General features: G+C 37.3%; 1 protein-coding gene across 1 annotated transcript in view; it reads left to right on the top strand.

The window, feature by feature from the left end:
- The first annotated feature begins 3,414 nt into the window (after positions 1 to 3,414).
- Positions 3,415 to 27,804, top strand: part of LOC137931796 (EGFR adapter protein-like) — a 33,420-nt gene continuing 9,030 nt past the window's right edge. Inside the window, exons 1-2 of the mRNA XM_068775307.1 lie at positions 3,415 to 3,450; positions 4,832 to 4,912. Of these exons, the coding sequence (XP_068631408.1) occupies positions 3,415 to 3,450; positions 4,832 to 4,912 (117 nt within the window). The remainder of the gene's footprint in view (positions 3,451 to 4,831; positions 4,913 to 27,804) is intronic.

A 27,804-nucleotide genomic window follows, 5' to 3' on the forward strand; every position in this document is an offset into this window, starting at 1 on the left:
GGATTCTTCACAAATGTATTACACCGGAAGTTCGGTGTAAACAAAATTTTGTTAGTCAAGTCTATAAAGTTGATACCACTGTTAAAAACTCAACTATTGCGATTTCTCCGACATTCTCGTATATGTATGCACATGCAAACGAAATTTAAATTCAGAAAAACTACAATTAATTAATGCCAGAACAAACTACGAAAAAAAGATCTTCATTATTTCAAGGAGTACAGTTGTACAATAACTTACACAATATTTACAAACAAACTTAAAAACCACGCGTGCATGCCTTAGTTTATAGAGTTTCCATTCACCCGGTTTTAAAAATGATTTCATTTCTCTAAATCGTACCTTGTGGTTAATTACACTTGGCTTGCTAATAATTTCATTCTGTATCTTTTTTTTCATAAACATGTTCGATCTTTTCTAATAATGTAATAAACAAATGTAATATCGTTAGAGCACAAAGTCAAAAATTATTTAATAATTCTTATTAATAAATATAATTCTCTTGTAACGATAATGTAATTTTTGCAACCCTTTTTCAGTTAATTAGTTCCCTAATTCTTTATAATAAACTTTAAGTTATTTGTTAGTTTCTAAATTATTTCAGATAAACACGATTTTTCGCAAAAATTTACAGTATCACGGTTTGTCGACCCTTTTCTAAGATCAGCCGTGGCTGTTTCTTACTTATATATTATAGTATAGGTACACTTCCGAGTGAACAAACAAATTAAAAGAAAAGAATATAATAAAATGAACATATCTTATAACTCACACACATGTGTGTGTGTGCGTGTGTTTTACCAATTTTGGTCGAACGTCGATTGCGTGCAGATATCGTGAGTGGAATTCCATGTACCGTACAAAAAGTGAACATTCACGACGCAAGGACGATAAGTCAAAATGTAGACCTAATTTTTTTAAAATTGGTCAGCCCTGGTCTAGACCATACAGCTATCTATACGCTTAAGTGTAGACGTGAGGGAATACATGAGTCGAAATCTTAATCAACATAAAGGGGGCTCGTTGCTGCTGCACTAATCTCGACGTGATTGGATCCGTGCACGGCCCACACGACCCGCACGGCCCGCACGGCCAGCACGTGACGTGCTCAGCGAAGCGCCCGCTCACACAAGCAGCTTTACCTAAATTATTTTTATACTTGCTGACCCGACAGACACTTTACTGTCCTGTCTATGAATAACGAATGAAAATTTCATAATTTTTTTTTTGTAAACAACCTTTTTTTTTTCGAATAATTATTAATGCACAACAATGTTAGTTACATTTTCTGGTGCGTAAATAAGTTATTTAGATGCTTTCTTAACTATGCTTACTTACACTGCGGTTCAAATGGTATTTCTATGGATTCGAGAGAGTGCAGAGGGCATTTAATCTAAAACCTCTTTTTAGCGAAGCTTGTAGATTCCCTGGAGAGCCTCAGCTCGGCTCAGCTGCTGGATTCTATAGTCCAGTGTTTCCGATCGGCAATTTGATTGTTAAGGTGGGGTCATTCGAATATGGACTGAACACTAGTTCAACACGTTCGCTTTAATATCAAAATGACGTATATTACAAGTTACATGGCACAGGAAAAGTTACAATATACTGTTATACACTGTCAGGATTGGATACTTCGTTGTGGTTTTCGCAGAGATAAAAAAAAAACAAATTTCCTTATTTAATTAGACAATTTAACAATTTTTGAATCGTGAATCATTATAACACTTTAAATAGCACGTCACCTCGGTGTCGGTACGCTGACCAGAAGAGCCGGCCAGAAACTTAACAGTTGCTCCTTTAAACAAAATTTAACAATATATAATATGAAAAGATGTTCTTCCTGCTTCTTTTCTACAACCATAACACCATGCGATGCAGAAAATATTTAAAAAATAATTTTTTTAATAATTTCGGTCTGTTTAATCGGTTTTAACCGATTAAAAAAATAACTTAACGATCAATAAATAATTTAAAAGTTCCAAATTTAATAAATATTTTTTTTTAAAATTTGAATGCTATTATCAGACTTACTTGATAACTTAAATTTAAAACTTTATTAATAATAAAATTATTACCTAAATATAACATAACTAGTTAAAACCAATAACAACGATAATAGTAGTTACCTCTAGTGCGGCAATAGTTCAATTGTGTGTTGTTGATGAATAAAAAATGACGGACTTTCTTCTCACGGAGAAGTTACTAGCAGCTCTAGCTTTTAATATTTTATCGAAGTAATATCGGTATCTGAAACTACAAGTAAATGTAAGTATTCATATAATGAATCATGATCATATATATATATATTTATATATATATATATATATGTATAATAATGATTCATTTAAGCTCGCCGCACAGCCGGTGCCCCAGTAGAACAATTAAGCGGACAATAAAATTCTAGTTCAATGTTCGCGCAACAAAAATACTTGAGATTATTGTACCGGCCGCGCGCCTCCGGTAGCGCACCGATACATTTTAAACCGGATCTCACGAAATATTAATTAAATCAATAATAGTCTTTAATTCAGTGCATTAGAGTTCAATATCGCATGCAAGTGACAAGAGCGTTCGTTGCGTGTTATTGTGTAACGGGTCGGCAGCGAGGCCCGCGCGTCGCTCGCCCGCGGTGTCGCGGACATTCATCGCATCCTTCGTTCGCGTCTGGTTTCTCTGTTAAGAGTTTGAATTGCTGCTGATTATATAACTTTCCTAATGCTTTATCGCTTTTTAAACATATATTCTTCTCTGAGCACCAGTTCTCCAAGGATGCAACCGGTACCATCATATAACAAGTTCTGAGGTTTTAGCTTTTACTCGTTACAGGCCTTATTACTAAACAGCCCTATTTCTTTGAGGACATTTAAAAAGTAGTAGAGAAGTAGAGTATATTTATTTCGTTCATTAAAACTGATGACAGTAAGGTCAAGTATTCGTCCGAGTCCCACACTATTTCTGCTCTCCAAGGCACTTCATATGCACATGCTAAGAGGTGATTCCCTGTAGACAATCACTTGATACGGTCATTGCAAGGTTGAGTTACCTCTACATATTAAACTTTTAATTATACCCTTGATATTATTGTTTCTCTATAGTAGCGTTTTTCTTTTGCATACCGTGGTCAAAGTATTAAAATTTGAAGAAAAATTACATATTTAACAGTGAACTATTACCGACATGTGTTACTTGATCTTGAGCTTCCAGAGAATTGAGACAGTACGATGCTGAGCCCTTGATTTCCTCATCATTCTTCTCCACCATCACATTTCTAAGACATCAATACGCATTCATACTCTGTCTTTTACTTTCAACGTTTTTGGGCCCTAAAGCAATACTGGAAACACTAAGGATTTCACAGGCGAGTCTTTCCTGTTTCGTTAATGTTACAACTGATAACGTTAAAGTGAAATTTAAATGCCTCGCTCGTCAGCCAAAATTAGGGACGCAGTCGTGAGTTAAACTGGCCGCCGCCTAACCGCAGTCGGCCGTGCGATGAGCTGCTCTGTTTGCTTGAAAGCTTTTTAATAAGCCATCTCCAACTACCCTCCCGGGACATCGCTGCCGGGGCGAGCGCTCGCCGGGGACATTAGGCCCGCTACAAACGCGATTGCGGCGGCGACCTTTTCAACTACAGAGATAATGAGTTTTGCCGCGAATTTAACATTCTATATTTGCTCCAGTTTAGTACTGTGTGGTATTATTTTGGTGCGAGAGAGGTCATACGTTCTAATTTACGTCAACGTATTATTCGTGTATTTATTCACACTTTTATAATCTTTTTCATGGCGAATTTAATACCGTTAGGCATTCTCTAACAGTCAACCCTACTACATATGTATGACACATAGTCCTTCTTGTTATGGTTGTCGATATCAAAGTTGTACAGTGTTTAGATTTATAGTGTCTTAAATATTAAGGGTTTGGAGTGTACTCAAGAGATGCTTAATCAGATAGAGCAGTAGAGTTTGTCGGGTGCACAGAGAAAGAAAGAGCTGTTGAACTACACTGGTTCTCTTTTTACGTTTGCTCACTTGCCGCCTTAAGCAACCTAATGCATCCACTTTTCAACTTATTGGCACTGTATCACTTCTTCTTTCTTCCTTGAATAACGTTTCCTTTTCATTAATTCCCGAGTCCATATCCGACTTACGTACTTTTTGAAAGTTTTTGCATAATCTTTCGACGATTTTAATTTTGCTTATTATTTTATTCCTCCCATTGTGTGCAGAATGTTCTAGACATTTCTATGATTTGAATATTGAATACACCCCAATGAGTACACCAATGGCGTACTCGGCGGAGCTGCTGCTGAAATAGTTGATTGCTTTCGTCAAGCGTGTAATACCAATAGAATTGATTGTTCCCTGGGAAGAAAATACACTTGAAACCCTTACAAATAAACTACAAGTACCATGATCTAGAGAACGAAAAAAATAAGATTTTATACGCGGTAAAGAAGCAGGAGGTATAAGAGCCAGAGAGTTTCTGGAACCCGCTGAATAATTTAGACCTGGTATGAGTGGACATCATTTTTGGAAGGAACGTCTAAATTAGCATTAGCAGGATCATTTGAAATATGGTTGGGAATTTGGCTAGCGAGAATATAGGTCACTGTATTGCAAGCAATCTTCTTAAACTTGCTACGCTGGTCGTCAGCTACGGGTCCTTGACTCCTCTTCCGACAACGCGATGGACTCGGCATCCGCACAGTGAATCGGTGGAATGCTGCTGAGAAATTTCGTCTCACTTGCGGTCGCGGATGTGGTTCGATTTACATATGAGTCCGGTTTTATTAATTATTTAATTATTTTTTTATTATTTCCTTTGGCAGGCGGAGGAGTTGAACGCGCTGGTGGGAGATGCGTTCCGCATGGCGTTCGCGTCGCAGTTGCAGCCCTCCGCTCCGCTGTGGGTGAGTGACTATTTACCCTTCTTGGTGAATATGAGCCGGGAAGACAACTCGCTCGGCTCTGTCAATTCGGTTGCTATCCAACAGCTCAGGTGACTTCATCCTTGTAGCTGTTTTTATTTCTAGCAAAGATGCATCGATATCGCGGTTATTTCTTGCAAGACATCGTTTTCCGTTCGGTATTGTTGTCCATCTTTTGAGAAACAGACATCAGTCACATAATTTAAAATCATTTATAGGACATTATAAATACAGGAAATAAAATTAAACTCATAACGACTGAATTCTTTAAGGGGTCTGAGTGTACACATATGTACTAAAGTTCCCCGAGATATCTTAGACCTTCTTTTCATAAGCTTTAAATCTAAATATTAAAGTATACTATAAAAATAAAGAAAAAAAAAATAAAGCATACTTTTCTAACCGCTACAAATTATTTTTGTTAGATTTAATTTGTCTTTAACGGAATGGACGCGATGTTTAGCATTCAACAAATAGTATCAGGTTAAGGTGTTTATTAAAAGGTCGCAGCGGTGTGGATGCACCTTCATAACAATATAGACAATAGGTTTAACAACCAAGAGACACATTCGCGCTGACATTTTGTACTGCACAACTGTGCTGCCAACCAGAGGGACATTTCCCGTATTACGGGAAATTTTCAACCAGAGGAAAAGCTTATTCAAAACTGTGATTTCCTATTCTCTAGTACCGGTTGTAAACGATAACAAATAGGTATTTGATTTAATATAGACTCCTGAACAAACAGTTAATAATAAATATATAAAGTAACGTAATTGTAAAATGTATTTTAATAAAAACTTAAAAAGAATTTTACTTAAAAGTTTCATTGAAAAAAAAATTCGGCATTTTATTTGTATTACTTATATTATCAATTCTTTTAAATAACGAAATAAACAACATTGTCAATGTCAGGGACTTTTGTATTTTTTTCCAAAAAACAGTCAATTTTGACGGTCCCAGCAACCGTTTGTCACTGAACCGTTTATGGAGTATATCTATAACTTTATTGAGCATTAAATGGCTGCTTACAAAGATAGTTATATAAATTATTAAAAGCCGTTTTCAAAGAATTTTCACAAAGAAGTGAGTCTAAGCATACATTGAATTTAAATATTTTATTGCCTATTTAATTAAATTTTTGCTAAAGATAAGTCTTGTTACAATTATAATTTAGTAATGTTTATTTATGCATATATTATTATGAATATATTAGATTTAAAAATAGTTGCGTTATAAGGACTATTCTGGTAACTTAAAGGGAAGTTTCAAAATGGCGGGAATATTATAAAAAGTCGGGAATTTATTTAAAAAAAGATATTTCATGTTGGCAACACACCTACATGATTTCTAAACAATGATTGGCGCGCCTCAATCAAGTAACTTCATTAGTTATAAGCATTTCGATCTGAACAAGTAACGTACTATACATTGCCGGTTATATACCCAACCAAAGACGACGTCTATAAGCGGCGTGACGTCTAGTCGTAAAAACGACTGCAATCAAACTGTCATGAAATCTCAACGACTATTTAGGTAAGGTAGCTGCCGTCTATTACGCGCGTGTTCAGATGTCATTACAGAAAGTTTTGGTTTTATGGATAAGGTAGTAAAGGTTGAAGTTCAGAGTGGAACGTTTGGCTATCAGAACTATATCCACGCTGGTAGAAGCATTTACAGTTATAAAAGGTGATCGATTATAGATGACAGAGCTTTAAAGAGGTTAAAGTAAAGCTTATTTGTTGTCAATTAATGTACGGTACACCCTGTACAAAATAAATGATTTCAGAAATAATATACATCGCAATGATAATTAAAGAAAAATCTTTTGGAAAAATCGAATAACTACATAAGACAATTCTTTTTTATTATTTCTCTCTGTGAAATTTGCACTGCCAAAAGTTATAGGCGAGTCATATTGCAATAGAGTGACGGACTGATAATTTAGTACAGAGCGATTGGTCTTTGCTATATATACCTAGTCCTATTTGGATACCTCGTCGTGAGTTTGCGCTGCTACTGAAACCATCCTCGTTGTACTACCATGATACATGTGATGTAATCAGGTGCGCCAAATGACAATAATCGAACGAATCAGTATATTCTTGACACGAGGCCCTATGCAGTAAATATTGCCGCACGGACAAGTCAATATTAAGCCAATTTGAAAATTCAACGAAATATACTACTCAAAACAAAATAGGGCCCACCATCATTTTGTCCCTTAATTTATGTGCATACATGATTATTAAATTTTTACAATTAGTCGATGTTGAATTAGGGTTTTACACATTAAGTAAACACAAAATAACGTTTGAATTGTTTAATTTTATCGCAATACACTCAAATACACATTTTTAGAGAAAATGAGCACTAAGTAGAGTGTCAATAAAATCTTTTATAGTCACTGTTTGTTTTTAATAAACTTGCCGGGAGCTTTTCTTTAGTATCGAGTAGGACCTCCTTTGCTCCGTATGCACTCTCTGAGCCTATCTGGAACACTCTCAATCAGATGAGTGATGTTTTGGTCGGGTATTCGTTCCCAACAGAGTTTCAGCGCGTTTATGAGGTCCTGTTGGCTGTTAACGTGGCTATGGGTCTCTTTAAGACTTCTTTTCAATTGATCCCATAAATGCTCAATCGGGTTGAGATCGGGACTCATTGCTGGCCAAGGTAAAACCGAGATATTGGCATCAGAAAGTGCCCTCTGAGTGACCCTAGCTGTATGCGCACGAGCGTTGTCTTGTATAAACACAAAATTATCACCTACTCTTTGTGAATATGGGATGACATAAGGTCGGATTACTTGCTCGACGTAACTGGCTGCAGTTACCGTCCCTTCGTTCAAGATCACCAGCTCTGTTTTGCCTAACAAGCTTATACCGCCCCATATCATCACACTCGGGCCCCCAAAACGATTAGTGCCGTGCATGCATAGTTCAGTAAAACGTTCTCCTTCTCTTCCCCACACACGTACACGTCTGTCATCGCTAAAAAACTTAACTTTACACTCGTCTGAAAAGAGTACTGCCCTCCAATTGTCCATGGTCCAGTCCAAATGCTCACACGCAAACCTCAAACGTGTTGCCCGGTGAGCCCTTGTTAATTTAAAACGAATAACACGCATCCTAGAATCTTGCCCGTCCTCGTGGAGTCGATTCCGAATGGTTTGACCACTAACGCGTGTGCCAGTAGATTGCCTTAGCCGGGATTGCAAGGTCCGGGCGGTTGTCGTTCGGTCCCGGCGCGCAGTCAATCGAATGTACCGGTCTTCTTGAGCAGTTGTGGCTCGAATCCTTCCTCATCCAGGTCTTCCAGCCACTTTACCTGTCTCCTGGAACTGCTCCCATACGTTTCGAATAGCTCGCCGTGATACACCAAGGCGAGTTGCAACCGATCTTTGCGATTCTCCCTCTTGAAGCAAAAGAACTGCCCTTGTCGAAGTTTCCACATCCATATGACGACGAGAACCTGGCATTGTAATCGGGAATAATGCCGAAACGAAAAAAAACACAGCTAAACAAAGTGTGATCAAAGTATTGCGCTTAAAGCAAGACTGAGAACACAAACGATTGAAAATTTAAGAAATGGATAAATTTAAGCACTTTACTTTTTTGTCTACCCACTTGAAATCAACAAAAAAGTTAACTTTTAAAACATCATTATGAACTAATAAACATGTGTGCTAGAAGTGGTAGTGCTTCATTTTGTCAATGATTAGTATATGAGTTATTTATAAACACGATTAGAGACAAAGTTGCGGTGGGCCCTATTTTGTTTTGAGTAGTTTACAAGGCGATCGTTTATAAATGTAAGAACTTTAAAGGCTTAAATGTATAGCTCAATTAACATCTAAAAACTATTGGTGTTTTTTTTTTAATGACCCCCGCTATTGGGGGCCTCTCGTATCCCTATTTATGGTGGGACAGACTTTATTTGCAATTTAATTTTTCACATGATTTTTTATTTTTTCTCTCTTCTTTCATATTTTTCTTTCTCTTCCGGTCTATTATCTTTCATGCTACATTTCTACTTTCTTACCCTTTTGCTCTGTTCATCTATCATTCTTTCCTCTTTTCTTTTTACATTTTTTCATTTTACATTTTTATTTTACATTTTTACTTATATTCTATAATACATTATATGGCACATTTGAGTTTTATTTTATCACATTTTATTACATTTCTTATTGTATATTTGGATTTTTATTTTTTGTATAACGTTTTTAACTATTTTCTTGCAACAAGCGAGGAATTCTTTTCTCGTTTCTTTTTCGCCTATCAGGTAGGCTATTGTCTCCTCCCTGATTTTAACGCCAGAAAAACTATTGGTGTTACATCTATTTCAAATCATCCTTTATAAAGAGATCTCTCTGAAATGTGATAGACCAATAACTTGGAGTACAAGTCTGCAGGTATTTAACATTATTTATTTAAAATATTTACTTTGAAAACATCTTTTGTTTGTACATAATCATTACGTTGAGCAGACTAGATAGCTAGAGGACTAAGATATGCGATCCTAGTTCGCTGGTTGTATTTTTGAGATACAATCTTATATAATTCACAGTTCGTGCATTAATTATATAGGATTGCCACTGCTCACAAATAAGTTTCTAGAAGAAGGGCAGCAGCGTCTGTGTACACCATACTGATCGCCAACTCGTCTGCCGAGCGTTGTGATTATGGTGTATCCCACATAAATATGTTTGTTATGGCGTCTATGGGATGAAACGACGAAACATTACAGTATTTATTATTTTCGAAACCATTGATATATTACGGGATGTACCATACGTTAATTGACAGCGAATGAGCTATATATTGACCTCTTCAAAGCTTTCGCAGCCTTAACAAATCATCGTATAAATTCATATTTGTGTAAGACGGAAGGAGGGACAAATAAATGGGCATATCGTACGGCCCGCCGGCATAACTTGCAATGTGGCGCGCGTGCCAACTTGTTAGCGACTTAATTTATTTATGTAACGCACCGGCAGCGCAGGCTTAACGTGGCCCCGTCTGTGATACACATACAGGCTCTATACAGTTGAACTGACTGCAATAGCTTTTCAGATTTCTCTTCTACAATTATTCATTTTAAGGGGCGCGCCAACAGTAAAACAATGCAAAAATTTTGAAAACAGTTTAATATAATACAATAAAAATATAAACATGTTTGCCTGTTGCAAGTGTGCACCGTTCCATAATTATTGTAACGTATGTGTAATTATTTATAAATAAAATAAAAAAATTAGAAAGGTTTTCTAAATAAAACAAAAGACGAACAACTTACGTTGAATCAATTATAGACTAGGATTGATACTTCCGTGACAGTGATGTTATAGAAGAAAGTAAATAACTTGCGAAAGCCTTTAAGCGTTCTTTTCACGAAAGCAAGTTCAGAATGTAGAAAAATGTACACGTAAATAAATATGTATCGCCAAATGTGTTACTAAGGGATGCACTCAAAAACAACAACGGCTCGACCTATTTGGATATTTTGTTTAAATATATTAAGGTTCAATATTGCGTGCTCTGGTTTTATCTGCACAGGCTTGATTTGCCGAAAGCACCGGGAGATCGTTGTTAAGCTACTTTTTGCAGCGACTTTATACTAATGCGTCGATTACTTGATCGAGTCTCAAACATTAAGGCCTTGAGAAATGTTTGATGGCCCGCTGCGTTCCGCGTACTTTAGAATTTTACAGTCTATCTCGATAGCTAGGTATTTAAAGTGCGAGGAAAATTCTTACGGAGAGAGTTTTTAATAAAAAAAAGTAAAAAAAATTTTTTTTCTATACAAATTACAACGTAAATTAAAGGCCAGTTTTTAGTTTAATTACTGTGTTGTTATAGTATTTTTCTCTGAAACATTTTAACGCGATTAAAATAAAAAAAAAACCCAATCATCGTGGCGATCTTCTGCGGAGGACTTTGCCTTGCAGTGAGCGCCTATCAACTGGTGACGATGATGAAGATAAAAAGGCTTAAAGACCACATACATAAATAAAGTGATCGCTCTGGAAAAAGCTTTATTATTTACTTTTTCTGATGTGAGAGAAAACTAGCAGACTTTTAATATGCGAAGTCTGTCGGGGCAGCTAGTTTATAAATACTGGTTAAGTATTTCTCTGCTAATTAGAGTCCGCCACTCTTGCAATAAAACTTGCAATGAGCACGTGTCTGTGAATGAGGCGTGCTCGTGACGTCACATTGCGGGGACCGCGCCTGTTAATTGCCTTTTTATGTTCCCGTTGACGCATTAGGCGTAATGTAAACGAATTTAGGCCGCGTACTTGTGAATTAGAGCCACAGTTATTCTCGAAAATGGTCCGCGCGGTGCATTGTGCTGTTACTGTTTCATTAGGTGACCTGCTTCCGTTATAATTTGCTGCAATTTTCATCATTATTTAATCCCGAGCTCGCACCTTCAATGGCTTGTTGAGCGACTCTTAGTTTGCAATTGACGCCCAGAGTGAGAGATCTCGCACCTTATTCAACACTGATATCACACATTGGTCGTAGACTTTCGTTTTTAGTCTTAATACTTTACTCTTCAATACTCTTCTATCATTACGCACGACACATGTTTTTTAGGTTTTGGGGTAAAAAAATAAATGTTTTGTTTTAAAGATACCCTATGTGCATATGGGTTTTGAAATTTTAATAAAATTACGAGTTTAAAAATTAAAATATATAAATTTTAAAGATCAGTTTTAATGATTTCAATTTTAAATTTCAAAATATTAGTTACCGGTGTATTCCGTGACAGAATCAGGCAGGTATAGACCGATAACCTCCAAGGCAAGGCTCGGAGACGGACTGCCACTCCAACCCTGGAGGTGGCATCGCCGTCCTCAGACGTTATCAATTCTAGCAGTTACTTACTACAGTTTACACAATGATAGATATTAAATTTAAATAGGCAGTTTTTTTTTTGGATAAACAAGGCATATAACTAAACAAAAGTCAACGTTTAGTGAATTTATTTTTGGAATTTCTACAGCCCGCACATGCATAAAGCCTGCCACAGGGCGGTCCCGTGCGCTTCATCTCTTTGTAAATAAAAAAAATATTTAACAACATTTTTTGTACCCGCGCAGCGAGCTACCAGTGCGTGTTATGGTCAAACTGACGGCGAAACTTGAAACAGGGTAATAAATAGTGATTTATTAAACACCCTGTGAAATAATTAAACTCCGCATTTGCTGCAGACAATTTCAAAAACCGCTTTAATGTTACTTTCGTGTAGCTTACTACTGCTACTTTTTATGAGTTTTTTCGAGAGGAAATCTGTCATCGGAAACCTTTCCGTTGCAAAGTCACCCCTGTAGAATTATTCTGAGCTTCTGCTTTCTAAGACTCCGCGGTCTTCTATTAACGTATTTTGTCGAAACTACTGGAACATTCTACAGTAGTTTGAACGGCGCTGACCTGGTGTCTCGAAGAGAAAGGGTAGACCTGGAGCACCACATGTGTTGAATTTTTAAGAGAATTATTTGGGCGCCACTGGGAGCTTTGATATAAACATCGCCATCAAAGCCATGTTATAAGATTGCAAGAGAGCGTGGTGCATCTACTTCCGATGTTCAAGTGTCCTCCAGCTGCTGTATGTTTATGTCGTATTACTCTTAAAGTTATTTTCTGTTTCACTATACGAAATGGACTTTCTAAAGTTTTATTTATTTATTATTAAGAAGCCTTAAAAACTAAAAATAAATTAATACAGAGAAAAAAATATATAGCAGATTGCTAACAACAGATTTCCATAGTTATAATATTTACGCACTAACATAACATGTATAAACAGTTATATAAACTTAAACAAGAAATATCACAAAACAAAATTTTCGAAAAATTGTATTGGTAAGAGCCATCTAATTGTGTTCGTATTAACATTATGTTAACAAAATTATTGTTACTTGTTTTACTTTGTACTCGTAGAAAAATCACAAAGTTGATTACTGCAAGTTTGTTCTATGCTATGTTAGGATGGGATTCTTTAGCAATTATTATTATTAACCTATTGATGGTTCTATATTTACGAAAGTTGTATAAACTCTATTATGTGAATAAATTTAGCTGTAGTGATAGCGCAGCCTGTAGCGTACGAGGCAGATTGAGTGTTGCACTCTCCCCGTGCCGCTGTGTGACTCCGTGCCGCTGTGTGACTCCGTGCCGCTGTGTGACTCCGTGCCGCTGTGTGACTCGTGCCGCCCGTGCCGATTCGTGCCGCTCTGTGCCGCCGCTCGCTAGTTTTCCGGGACACCGGGCGCACCGTGAACCAGTGTTTTCGTATTCCTGCATTGTATTCTATGAGAAAATTTATCGACTGTGTAAAAATCACTGCGCTTATACGAGCTTTCAAACGTTTATTTTTTATATTATGTACCTATTGTTTATTAATAAACATGTATATGAGAAAAGATACATAAAACATTTACAAAGAAAAACTATTCACAACTCGATTATCTATTGCGTTTGCGATTGACAGATGCAATTGAAATTTAAGCTGAGATATTAAAGAGTGTACGTAATCTATCATCTTGAATAATATTTGACTTGAATTCCTTGATTTGAAAATTTTATTGTTTTCATGTGTTACTTTATTTTATTTATTTAATCGTTGTAAAGGTTTAGGTTACATAATTTTATGAATTATTACTGATTCGATTAAATACTTTCACCACTGAAACGTAGTGACCTCCTCTTTCATATCTTCCGACTGTCTTATAATGTTAAAAATAAATGCACGCTTTAGGCTCCATCAAATTAGAAATGTTAGCATACGTACGGCTAGGCACTTTCTTATAACAAACTCATTGTGATACCTTAGAATTGTCACTGTTTTGTTTCTTCAATTGTCAATTGTTAATTTTAAAATAATTGTCATAATTAATACCGTACTACTGTGTAATAAAAACTTATTTAAAAATTCTTACTGGTGTGAAAAGGATTTTTAAATTGTGTTAAAGTTTGGAAATAATTCGTTTCAAGTACTGGATTAGGTACTCTTGGCATTACCGCTGTTATTTTATCAAATACAATCGTTTTAGCTTTGCAATTTTCAACACAACCGAATGGAATTTTCTTCTTAAATTGGACGAATTACGCATAGAATTTTTCCCCACGCACCGCACGCTACAGATTTGGTTCCAAGTGAATTGCTTAATAATAAGTGTAGAATGTTCCCCTTGAAATAAATTACCGTTAAATATGTCACAAAGTTTCCACAATAAAGCACATTAAAACAACAAAAGAACAGTAGGAACTGCCTCAAATATTACGTGGGTAATGTCTCATCGTTATCATAAATTTCGTCGTCAAGCCACTAGTGAGCCCTGACGCAAGTGACAGTTCACAGTCGCATGCTATGACGCAGATTTTGAATATCCAAGATCATCGTCAACATTAATGACGCCGGAGGACGTCCAATGTTGGACTTAAGCCTCCCCACGTGCGATTTCCAAAGTAACTGGCGGGAAGCGGGATGCACCCAGCGACCGGGTCACCTGTCCACATTTTTGGATAGGTTGGATGTCTTACGGGCGTGCCGGTTCATGGTCTTTCTATAATTTTAGGGCCTCAACGGCCATCTGTTCTGCGCGCAGTCTGACCACTGCCACTACAGTGCCAATTCACTGGGCTCTGTCCGAAGATAATGTTATATTAGCTTATTGAACATAAAGACTTTTAACAGAACTCTTATTGATAGTCAACTTTGTTATATCTATTTTATTTTTGACCCCATTTTGCGCCGTAAAGTGTTAAAGTTGTGGAGAAGAAGCCGGAAAGAAATTTACAAATCCTTTTAATATTTTTTTACAACATATAGATTTTATAAAATATAGTCTAAATGAAATCATTGCCTGGGATTCTTGCGGGTTAGTTTTGTTTGTTTATTAATGTTATTTAATTATTATTCTGAGAACGTTTGGACCGCAAGGAGTGCATAGGACGCACCGCTGAATTACTCCACGCAAAGTACGGACGAACTGAAATAAAAAAAGAAATACGAGTTCGTACGGAATACCAGCACAGCGCTGGATGCGCTATAAAGTTCAATTTAACGACGCAGCTTCCGGCGAGACCGCATCCGGCCGCTCCTCTCGTTAAGTTCAATCTGCCCGCCCGGCGGCCGTAATGCCCCGACTGCACGCGCCGCCCGGCAAACCGAATGAAGCTTAAATACTGGCCGCCGCACGGACGCACCGCCCTCGACTTGCAGGCAACAGATTAAAAGCGCAAAATCAATTCGTATTCAATATCCTGCTGTTACACGCAGCGGCCCGTATTATTTCTGTTAGAGTTTGCTGTAATATTTCGTCCGCCTTTTGCTCTCAAGTCAGTGTATGAAAACAAATTGTTTTACTGTTTACTGGATTAACGAACACGCACCGTTTTGTAGCATGAAATTATTGGCAAATAGTTTTTAGTTTTGCATTCATAATGCAATACAAAGAATACTTCACGAAAAAACAGTATCATTTGTTATAGGTGTAAAATCTTTAGAGTGGTGAATTTACAGCCCATTTGTGAGTAAAAAGCTTTATAGGTTTAAAGCTGTTTCCTATCACGCTGTATAAAGTGATCAATCTGAAATAAGTTGCATTATTTGTTTTTTTTTTGTATGAACGCGATGGGATAATAACTTCTGGCAACAAAATCTACAGGAACAGATAGTAAACAAATAATTAATTTTAATACTCAGTAATCCAAATTTTGAAAACACTTTTCTTTGTTATATTATTATTACTTCATTTATTATATCTGGAACTATAAATATTTTACGGTATACCCAACATTAATTGACAATAAATGAGCTTTACGTTAACAACTTCTATAACTAATTACCTTTATTTTTATGTAAAATCTTGGCTCATATATTTTCTAAGCGTTAAAGTTCATCAAAAGTGATCATTAACAGATTTTTCAGGGGCTGTGCCTAATTCTAGGTTATGAAAATATAACCCGTGCAAGAAACCACTACTAGAACGCAGTACTGTATTAAGAATATAGTAGGCAGCAAAAGTTTCATTCAAATTGGCATAGCGATGCGCGCATATGCGGTTCTCTCGAGCACTCACCAACGAAAAACCCTCAACGACCGCTCTGGGCAATGTCGACCGATTGGATAGCTGATCAGACTTGCAAAACTATCGATCCGTGACCTTTCAAGGTGACGAGCGTTCCAACGAGATATTACATAGCTGAGTGATTCAGCGGCAGGGAAATGAAGCTTGCGATCGTATGGCGCGAGTTCACTTCCAGAGATACAATCTTATATAATTCACAATTTGCGTATTAATTATATAGGATTGCCATTCTTTACCAACTCGGTTGCAGAGAATGGGCAGCAGCGTCCTCTACGTACCACAATACCACATTGCGAACGCTAAGCGTGGCGATTGTGTTATATAATCCGCATAGACATCATTGAGTGACGCGTATACTTTGTAGGGAGCATCTATGGACAGAAGCGACAATTACATTGTTTTAGGATGGTTACTATCTGGTATAAATCTTCTTTTTATTTTATTTTAAAGTAACATCATACCACTCAAGTCTCAACTCGCCCACAGGTCAGGTGATTCCTGCGCGTGATATCGTGATTTTCTTAGTCATGTGCTCTTTGTCTAAAGGTTGCATGTCTTCTTCCATTGTTCTCTCTGCGGCATTTCGCAATATTTTACATGATTCCCTGATACTTATACCACTGGACCTGTTTATCTAAAAGTGTGGCGTCTTCTGAATGTTGAGCCAGTTTCTTAAAACATGTAAATTCATATCTTAGTCTTTCATTTCTATAAGACGACTAAAGTGTTCCACGATGTCATAAAAAGATTAAACCAGTAAATAACTCCCTTACCATTAAGTTGTCTATTATATACGAGTATATATTATAGTACATATAATATAAAATTTGGGAGCTAAAAATTACTAACAGGTGTAACTTGATCTTGAAGTCCTGGAGAATGCAGACATTACTGCGTCGCCAGTCTTTGAGATCGGCAATATTTTTTTCCAGCGCCACACTTCCAAGGCATCAATGCGCTTTGTAGCAGTTGACAGGTTACAAAGCACGCAGATTACATAGCCTCTGAGGCTTTAAATTTCTGAAGTAGGGGCCACCGTCCAAAAGCGTAATGTTAAAGATCCACCTACAAGACCTTACTAAGGTGGTCTCGGGTCGCGGGCCGCTTCCAGCGCGTCGTATTAGTAATCTTGGTTAAAGACTTATGTCCAGCCGTGGTTGTCCTGCGGCTGGAATGATGACGATAATGAGTGGTCTCTCTCTCTGTCTCTTTATAGCGCAGAAATGTAGACGGTACACTACATTTCTGCGCTATAAACGATGACTGTCAATATCTTGGACTTTACAAGGCGAGGTTTTTTGCTTTCGTAGCGTTTTTATCTCTTCGTGTTATGATCCTACGTGTTCCAGTTTGAGCTTTTAATAGGCCTTCACTCGCTACTTTTCGCGCCGTGAAAGTGTTGCTGGGGTGAAATTTACCGCGCATAGTTCCTTTGTGATACAGAGCATTAAATATAAAGTTTGAGAATAATTTGAATAAATTATTGTGACCCGTACCGCCGTAGTGTAGTTGTAAGAGGGGGAGGAAGGGTGCGTGGGAGGAGGAATATTTGCGTGCCGATTGCGAAAAGGTCAGGTCGGTCATAAAGCACGAGGGTCGTGTCTGGCGGTCGCGGGATGCGCCGAACGAACGATTGGCCCCGGGACGAAAAAACCTCATTAGAATCGTCACCGGGTCGCTACGGCACTGTAGTCTTATCAACGCAGCGCGGCCAGCGAAAGTTTTAGTTTTACTTAGTATTTTATTACACGCTGTCAACTTTCCGTGGCGGGGAATAAATAGAAGTTTTAGCGAACTTTTGTTACACAACTGGAAATTTGTATGTGTTACATCACTTCGCTCGAGTGTTGCCTGTTCAAACTTAACATTACCACTGTAAACGTGGTAACTACAAATGGGATTAAACTTTAACCCTTGCGTAGTTCTTGGAGTTTCATTTATTAGGTTTTAACTAAATACTCTTTTGAATTTCAGCGTTTATTCTGAAACTATTGTTTAAGTTAAGATAAGCGAGGCTCATCGTCTTATCCAACAGCCAAGCCTTTTGATCAGTAGGTCTGCCTCGCTTACTTCAACTTGTCAAAAACTTATTATTATACAATGTTCTATGGAACTTATTGTACAAAGGCAGTTAGTGAGATCAAAATATGAACCAATAGAGACTTTCCTTATATGCATCCGTAGGTATCGAACTCCATAACTTGACATCATAATCATTACACAGATCTCCCTTAGAAACTTCCCATAGCGTCGCTAGCAAGCCGCCTGCATCCAGTGTCTTCTGTTTTTAGTTATGTAAATTGTATTAATGAAAACTGCAAATAAAACTCTTACAAGATTTAAGATTCCTCCGTAAATAAAATAATTAATATGTTACTGTAAGGAAAATACCAATATAAGTAAAAGTATTATGTAAAAATAAAATCTCTTGTTAAATCATTTGTGCAAGCTGTATGTAATTAGTAATTTCTCATGTTTGCACTGTTCCTACATATTGTTCCATTTGTTTATTTCAAACATATATTTATTTTTGTATATGCTATATATACCCTGTCGGTAAAGCCGTGTGCAGTATATCTCTATTTACGATATCTTATTGAATATAATCCTGCGATTCTCGGTACGAGTTGTCAGCGCGGCGGACAGAATCATATTTTTCAAATAGACGTCTTCAATACATTGGCCGCCTTTAATTTGTTTTTTAGTTGAAGTTGTCGAAATGTTCAAACTGACATGCGATTAGTAAGTTCACGTTTCACGCACCCGCGTCATCTGCCGAGCATCTGTCCCTGCAATTTCAAGCAATAACAATTAAATGAATGCAGAAATATTAAGTTGACAGTTTTTGGAACTCTGTTAGTGCTTCTAAATATGGGATGTTTGGACAGTTTCCCGGGATACCCGCAAATTAAAATTAACATTTTAATTTATCACTGTGATGTGAATATACAAAGCTCTTAATGATTTATACAATCTGGTATAGAAGTAATCGATTGTTTGTAGCTATATGATTGTAATATTTTTAATTTCATTTACAGCATCGTAATTAAAGTCAAGGCTGTGTAATCTTGTAATAGGTAATATGTTAATATCCTACATATTAAGCGCCTAAATGATATGAAATAAAAGTTACAAGCAGCGGAGTGTGAAAACCTCGCAAAATTCCAGCCGCTTATTTTAAAACAACGCTGTGAAGAACTTTTTGAGTGTGACGTAAAGCAGTTTTTCAATCAACGAAAGAGACAGGCAACATTCACTACACAATTTTAGTTAAAAAGAACGAATATTTTTTCGTAGTGTTTGCCTAATTACCTCTAATGCATATACAAATTATTTAAAATAATTACTAAAGGAAGTGTGCGCGACAATTCAAGCGGCCGTATATTAACCTAGTTTTACGCAATCTGTAGTTACAATAAATACTTATTAAACATAATCATGTTTTTTAAATTTCTTTTTGTTTTGTTAATAGGTAATTTATTTTTAAGTAAATCACATTTGTATCGCTTTTTTTTTGCTTTTACTGTGCACGGATAGTTAGGAGAGGGATTGCCGTTATTTGATACGGATATATCTTCTCCCAGCTCTCGTTTATCTTCAAAACTGAAATCTTTCGCCTTTTACTAAACAAATGAGTGGTTTATTCAAAGAGTTTGAAAATCTCGAATATAACGAAACTATGATTATAAAATAGTCTGTGTCGTGATAAAGTAAATTGATAAGATGCACAACACCGATTGTGTTACGAAGTACAATTTTATTATAAAAAGAGATTGTCTCATAAAGCTATAGACAGCGGAACGGAGTTAAAAGTTTATAGTTGTCGGGTGCGGAGTAACCCGCCGGGCGGGGCGGGCTGAGCGTTTACTGAACGAAATGAAACCTCTGCGTTTATTGCGCTGATAGGAAACGTGCCTTGCGAGTGATGGCCGCCCCGCCACTCTACTGCCCCGCTGCCCCGCCGCCCCGCCGCCCTCGACGAGCCTTGATAAAGCACCACAATAAAACACAGACAAATTTCCTCAGATAAATTAAAAGCCCCGTAGCCTTGAACTTTGCCCGATCTTCGTACAAGCTTGTAGCTGCGGTCTGTTATGTCTACCGCGCGATTTATACTTAAATAAATTAAATATAATCTTTGCTTGGCGGCACAGTTCCCTGTAACGTCGGGTGGAAGGATTCCGATGCGAACTTCGCTGCGCGCTGTGTCCTACGAATTTAAACGTTCATTTATTTTAAGGAGATTGTTACACGTTTTTTAAGTGTAGAATTTTTAAACGGGTAAATGATAAGCTTGTGTTAGGAAAAAGCTTAAAAAGTTTCATACCCTTCCAATTATAACATGATTACTTTAAAATATTTCAACAATTTATTTTTCTATTCGAATGCGACAAGCCAACTTCTGTCAATACAAAGTTTACAAAAACGGATATTTATTAAACCATAATTAATTATGTTATGTAGAAAAACGAAAATTGGAAACGCTTTTTCTTAATCCATTATCATCAAGTTATTTATTATTTCCGAAACCATTAGCTTTTTGATTGAGTTTATCATACTTTAATTGATAACAAAAGGGCTATACACTCACCGCTTTAGAGCTTGCTTACATATACAAAGTATTTAAAAAAATATAAAGGAAGCCACACGATAATAAACCACATCGAATAGAATGAATTGACGTGTAAAATGTCTGTTTTTATAGCCAACGTCATTAAAAGTAAAAAAGCGTTGAGGGCGTGCTATTGTTTACGCAAACAGATGTCGCGTAACGTTTGTTTAGCGGTCGTTACGAAGGGCAACTCCGAACCTAAATTGCCAGTCTCACTCAGCCCTGCGCACCACGAATATTACCTTATTTTAACTACCGCGTATCAAACAGTTTGCGTATAAGTCAAAAAAGGCTTCACAACATACGTGTTATTATATGTGTAGTTTTTTACGAAACTCAACCATGCGGAAGGTTAAATTTTTTTTTCTAACTATATTGCAATAGGTGGTCCGATGACATAGTCAAGACCGCGGGAAGTCGTTGGACCGGTCTTGCGGTCTCTAGGGGAGGCCTATGCCTTGTAGTGGGTGTCTAGATCTTGCCACATGAAATAGATATCGATTTCGTGCACTCTTTTAATCCAAAGATCATAAAGTGCTCACCGAGTACATCGCAGTACTATTGCGTATGTGGGACTTTATATAATAGTCTCGGTGACCTTGCGGCAAAATGAATTGTAAATAGTTTTGACACGGCGGGGAAATCCCGAGCCTGTTGTCAGGGAACCCGCACTGCGGCTTCATAAATATTGTATCGGCGATGGACTGCCCGCGCGGTAAGCCAAGGAGTGCTTGCATGGACGGGGATACAGGGATACCTGTATATGTTATTTAATTCTCAACTATAATCTACTTTTTAAAATATATCATATATTCGCTAAATTTCCGGTATGGTAGTAATGTAAGGTAAAAGCAACCGATCAAGTCGAAGTTCGGCTCTCTTGTGCGCCCTTTGAGTAGAAGTGTTCAACGGGTATTGAGTGACATCCCACGCCGAAATCCCTCGAGGGGGCCTTGAATCTAGTTACCCTATATGGGGTCCACCTAAGCGATCTACTGCCTACCTATCTGATGATACAGTATGTAGCGATCCCGGCAGTGGCTGTCTCTACACTCTGGAAGTCATTTGGCAGCAGTAAATGTCAAGCCAAAAAAAAACCGGTCGCACTTTAAAAATTTCCCAGCAGTTAGTTACGTTTCCTTAGTTAACTTCTGCGCGTGTACGGGGGAAGTCAAAAGGGGAATGCGTAGTCTGCATAATTATCTATTGTAGATCGCGTGGGGCGGCCACAGTTTATTTCTATAGATTTATGCGGACGCTCCGTCCCGATACCGGCGCCGAGCACGCGAGCCCCACTGCGCGCAACGCTTAAATAAACAAGGATTTCGTGTTTATATTTGGGCCTCCGCGAAGAATAATGGCGGTCGCCGGCGCCCCGGCCCTCCGCGCTCTGCGACGAATAAAAAGCTTTCGCTTTGCTTTTCAAATCGCAGCTTCGGCTTCATAAGAATGTATGACGGCATAAATGTGACAGAACCCACTCTATAATGTTCATAAATATTACTTACCCTGTATGAAATAGAGGCAATGCTATATCGATATCGCACACAAGCGCCAAAGTATAAACAGAAATCTCATATTTAATTTAATTTGCTTTCTAACAAATAGCTACGATTACTTTCATTTATTTAATAGATTTAGGCATTACTTAACTGAAGTCCATCCTAAGTAAGAAAAGGACTAATATATAGCTACTTCCGCTATGTAGCAGTAGTCGTGCAATAAAGCACACCGCCTGCCAGCCCTCTGATAAAAACGCATGCGGCAAACAATGCGAATTTCAGACACGTTTCACCCCTCCACGGGGCATCCTCAGGAGTAATGTTACACCGATTAGTAACTAGGTGTTTGGCATTAATTGCACGACTACTGCTACATAGCGGAAGTTGCTATATATCAGTTTTTCTCTTACTGATAACTAACATTATTAGGTTTTCTTGAAAATTTAATCGTGGTGGGCTTTCGTCGTCTTCCCCCTTCTACGTCGCAAAGAACCGTACATAGGAAGGGGCATAAAATTTTATTTTGGGTATATGGCAAAAAAAGGTTAGGAAACATTGTTATGGTTTCTACTCGATTGGGTTCACGTATCATTCTTTTCGTAATGTTTACAAGTGACCGCTATTAACATTCCTTTGTGAATAATAATATAAATAAAGTAAAAAATAATTACTTTTGCCAGTCACACTACTCATTGTTCGTGGGGTATTTCACTGGCTCTCAACTGAAACACGTCCATAGCTCTCTGTTCTGGCGCGGTCTCGTGACGAAGTCTAGAGCGCAGGTTTTCTAACTTCCACAGTCAGCAGACTACCTCCTGGAGAAAATGTGTTTTTATATAACCACTCTCAAGTCAACTCTTTTTGAAACTTTTATTTCAAGCTCAGCTTTGCGCTCGATCAATGATATTACATATATTTGTAATAATCATACTAAAAAATCATATCATTGAGATCTTATTAACTTAGCATTGTTGCGTTACAGCTGATAAGTGAATGTCAAAATGTTTTCACTCGCGGACCCCGGCAATGGCTGCACGGACCCCAGTTTAAGAGGCGGTGGTCTAGAACATTCCAGTATATTCGCACAGATTCGGAGTGGCGCCCGCTGCACGCGGCCTACTTCCTTTGTTCTCCGCTGCGGAGCCTCTCAGCGGCGACTGTATGCACTTCCGGTTCACTTGTAATTGCGCGCCAGTGTTCAACGTTCGTTTTTTCCTTTCGGAACAGATCTAGAACGATCTCGAGAGTTTGCGAGGCGCTTGCGAGGCGCGTTTGCACTGAATATTCATGACTGTCGAGCTCTTTGTAATGATAAACGTTTTATAAATGCGTTTTAAATTTTCGACAAAAAAAGTTTTCGCATTTATATCGAAAGTGGTTTAAATGTGCTTCGCAAGTCTAACTAAAGTAACTTAAATATGCACTTCGAACTTCTGCTAAAAGTGAATTAGCTGTGCGCTGCACAAGTCTACTAAAAGATTTTTAATATCTTGAGCCGGACTACTACTAGAAAGTAATTAACAGGATGCTGCACAATTCTACTAAAATACTTGATAGTTCGCTGTCCATTTAACTAAAACAACTTAAAAGCTTCTGCGTAGCTCTACTTAAAATTAACTTATAGTTCACTGGGTAATTTTTCTCAAAAGTCGGGTACAGTTCTTTCCACCATTCTACAAAAAAATCGTAAACAGTTTGCTGCGAAATTCTATTAAATCAACCGTTCGTACCAATATTACTAGAGAGTAAAGTCGTGACACTTAAATGCGAGATTAACAATATTAATTGTGAATGTGAAATTTAGTCAGTTTTGTAAAGGTTACTCCTTCCTGTGGAACATCTATATTTGAGGACATGTCTCTTGTTTCCAGCTAACGAACGTATAGAGTCGTGCAGTTGCATTGGATTCTGTATTTTGTCTCTCATTAAAAGCATGTGGTAATGAACGTGGCACAAGCAAGCGATAGCTTGCTGTCATCTTATATATAGATACATAAATAAGTGTAATTAGCGTGCAAAGATAGGACCGCAAAATAATTGAAAATGCATTTCATACTGAAGTTGGGTGAATGTCTTCTTCTCGTCTTAAATCTCTAAGTGCCTTAAAATGAAAATCTTCGAATAACATATGACACTGAAACATGGTCACTCACTCTGAGCTTTATTCAAAAGCTTACAGTCGCTCAAATTGCCACAGAGAGAGTTATGATCAGGATTTATCAACGGCATTATTTCAAAAAGAGGAGATCCGTAGAGAAACGAAAATAAGATACAGTCCAGCGGAATGGCAAGTTGGATTACAGATGGCAGACCACTAGAGTGGAGACCAGACTACCACCACCACCTGGCAAGCTGACTTTGTCAAATATCGTGAAATGACGCTGGATGTAGGCCACATCCGATCAGTCTTATTGAGGAGGCCCACGTCCAGCTGTGGATGTTCATTGAAAAAGTTGATGATGATGGGTAAATGCCCTCGCGTCGTCAAAGTTTTTTAAATATTTAAACGAATACCTGTGGACAATTAAAAATTCCGACTAATCCAAAGCGGTTACGAAGCGCTTGAAGCGATAAGCGCGGCGCCTACGCACTTTAGCTCTAATCACAAACAACTATATTATTGACTACATCAATTGATTATTATACTTAAATTTCAACTTTAATCTTTGCTTTTTAGAGTCCATTATAATTATACAACTGCCACAGTGCGTATCGGTGGCGTGATGTTTCCATTTGCTGACAAACCATAACACTTTAAGTAATCTGAGCTCTCGTCCGGCGCGGGCCGTCGCTGTCACGGACGCACGTTTTTAACACTTTATCTAACAGCAGCGTGCGACGCGTTACGCAATGAATTAACTTGTATACAGGATGTTTAGTTGAAGGTATGAAGCTTTAAGTAAAGTAAGGGTATAGCACGTTTGCTGTGAATTAATGTACGATGCACCCTGTACAAAAATCAATAATTTCAGATATAATTTATAACGTAATATTTAAATTGATATACTATCTATTTCAACACACCACCAAAAGATATTGGCTTGTCGCGTTTTAATAGAAAAAAATAATGTAACATGTTCCAGAGTAATCGGATATAGGTGCAAAAGTATTTAGCTGAGAAAATTCAAGTCTTTACAAATTTTACATTTATGTATTAACAATCACCCAGTATATTTATAAAATGTCGACGGTGAAAGAACGATGTGATGTTAAAGCGAAATATTGCGGTGATCTCTGAACGATGCACTATCTTCGCTCATTAATACCTCGAACGCGTCTCTTAGAAATCAAACTTTCAAATTTTTAAATTCTTTGGACACGTTAGTTTGCATAACGTTGACAGTTGATATAGTGATACTTGTTGTCAGGGTAGAGTGAACCTAGCTTTGTGATGGACAAATTAAATATGGTGTCTCACGAATTCGCACCTGGATCTGTGCTTGCAAAGTGTTTCAGTGCGGAATGGATGACGGGAGATGTCCACCGACCCCTTCGATGCTCTATTAAAAGCGCACAACTAAAACATACTACAGGAACACAATACTTCTTTTGTCCTTTGTTTTAGTACGACTGCTAGCAATTGTTATTTCAAGAGCTCTAGGTATATGTTCTCATTACTTCATGTAAAGTGTTAACTATTCTATATAATCAAAACTAACCTTAAAACCTTTTCTTCACAAACAGTATCTACAAAACACTAATAAATTAGTTTAAAATTTTCGAGTGCGTTTCGCGCTATGGTTCTTTTTTTCAGCTCCTTTTGAAACATATATGTTGTAATTTAATTAGTTTCTCTTGCAAAAATATAAATGTATGTCGCGCTAAAAGCCCTCACTCCGTACCAGGCGTGCGGCGGGGATCCCCCGGGGCTCAGAGGTTATGTCAACTCAACGCAGAGGTGGACCCTGGGTTGTGATGTCAAGTTGTTTGCGTAGTCATTTGCCATTACTGGCTTGCAAATGACCGAATAAATAATTGGTCCACTTATTATTGTATGAAATACTTCTTTCAATATGAAAAAATAACGCAACGGAATGGCGGTGTATATTTATTCACATGCAGGCTGTTTGTTAGTTTACAAATTGAGGCACACCGACTATTGCTAACATAAAACTTTACGTATATATATATATATATATATGTTGGTTATAATTGTTAAAGTTTTAATATGGAGAACGCATAGGTCATTTGCTGTCAACTAATGTATGGTTCACCATATCCTAATAGCAATGCATTCAGAAATAAAACATGACTCAGTAATATACCAAGAACATACGTTTTTTAAAATAATGACTACTACATATTAAAAATAATAATAGTTTACTATTTGTCCCTGCAGACTTTGAACTACCAGAAGTGATTGGATTGTCGAATTCCGATTAAATATAATATTATGTGACATGTTTTATAGTGAACTCTTTATACAGTGGGATTGAAAATAGGTGTAAAAGATTTAAAGCTTTTTGCTGAAAATAGACTATGTATTCAACCCCTTGAAGCTTTTACTTCTGTAATTAATAGTCCTGTATAATAAATCACAGCGCTTACACTTGATCCTTACGGTTTAGTCATAGCACTAGATATAGTCTCCACTCCTCAATGCATATGCGCTCATGTGAAAGCTACAGACGGGCCTTGTATAGTCGATATTTTGGATAGCTTTTCATTTATATACATATTCATTATTTAAAAAGTGCTAGTTAGGAAATTGATGCAATCGTGTTCTGTTAATCTAAACCCCGAATCAAACGACCTCCAATGCGATTCACAGCCATTGACCCCCGTTAACAGGGACCCCTAATTTTTTTCCGCTGACACGGATCCCGGGCGGGTTGTTCGCCCTCGGGGGCAATGTAGACGCTTGATTCACGATCTTAAAAGCTTTCCACAGTGAGAACAGAACTCCGTTAGAATGTAAAGTGTAAATAATAGCTCCTTAGTGTCCATATTCTAATGATTTACACAAACATTTAAGTCAATTACTGTGTGCTTTTCGACAAAACACTGTTTAATTATTTCATCGAAGTTTTCGAGCTTTTAAAGAACTTTTAGAGACCTCTATTGGTTTCAAAATGTCTGATTGCTTGTGTGTGTGTGCACCGAGTGTTTTTATGTTTGTTTGTTTGAACTGCCGGCTGCCAGCGAGCGCAGCAGGGTTACAATAAACGTTGCGCCTCGGCACAGATTCCTCTTTAAAAAGTCAGTGAGACCGTTAACTTTCCTTGCACCGCGCCCGGGGAAAGTGCGCGACAGACCGGCTCTTCATATATATATATATATATATATATAAAATGTGCCGACAAATGTTGCTCAACTCAAAACCAAAAACATATTTTAAACACATAAATCTAAAAGTTGCGAAAGAAATAGTGAAATAAACATCTCATATTTTTCGAAAAAATCTGTTGAACATTTGACGTAAATAAAACACAAAAAGGTTACTTATGTTATTAAACTGTAATATTATTTATATAAACTATACATTAATAATGTTACTAATAAACTGTAATATTTATCTGTGAAAAAATATCGTGTGTTATAAAATATTACAATGAATGTATAATGACATTATTACTGCAATGTACAAAATATAAAACTTATATTTTTATGTGGTCGTATATTACTTGACGCCATTTATAAATACGTAACAATCAAGCGGTCC

Source organism: Battus philenor, unplaced genomic scaffold (assembly GCF_028537555.1).
Source record: "Battus philenor isolate CCGP_79_NKW_IND1 unplaced genomic scaffold, ilBatPhil1.0.hap1 SCAF_8, whole genome shotgun sequence".
Classification (NCBI taxonomy): domain Eukaryota; kingdom Metazoa; phylum Arthropoda; class Insecta; order Lepidoptera; family Papilionidae; genus Battus; species Battus philenor.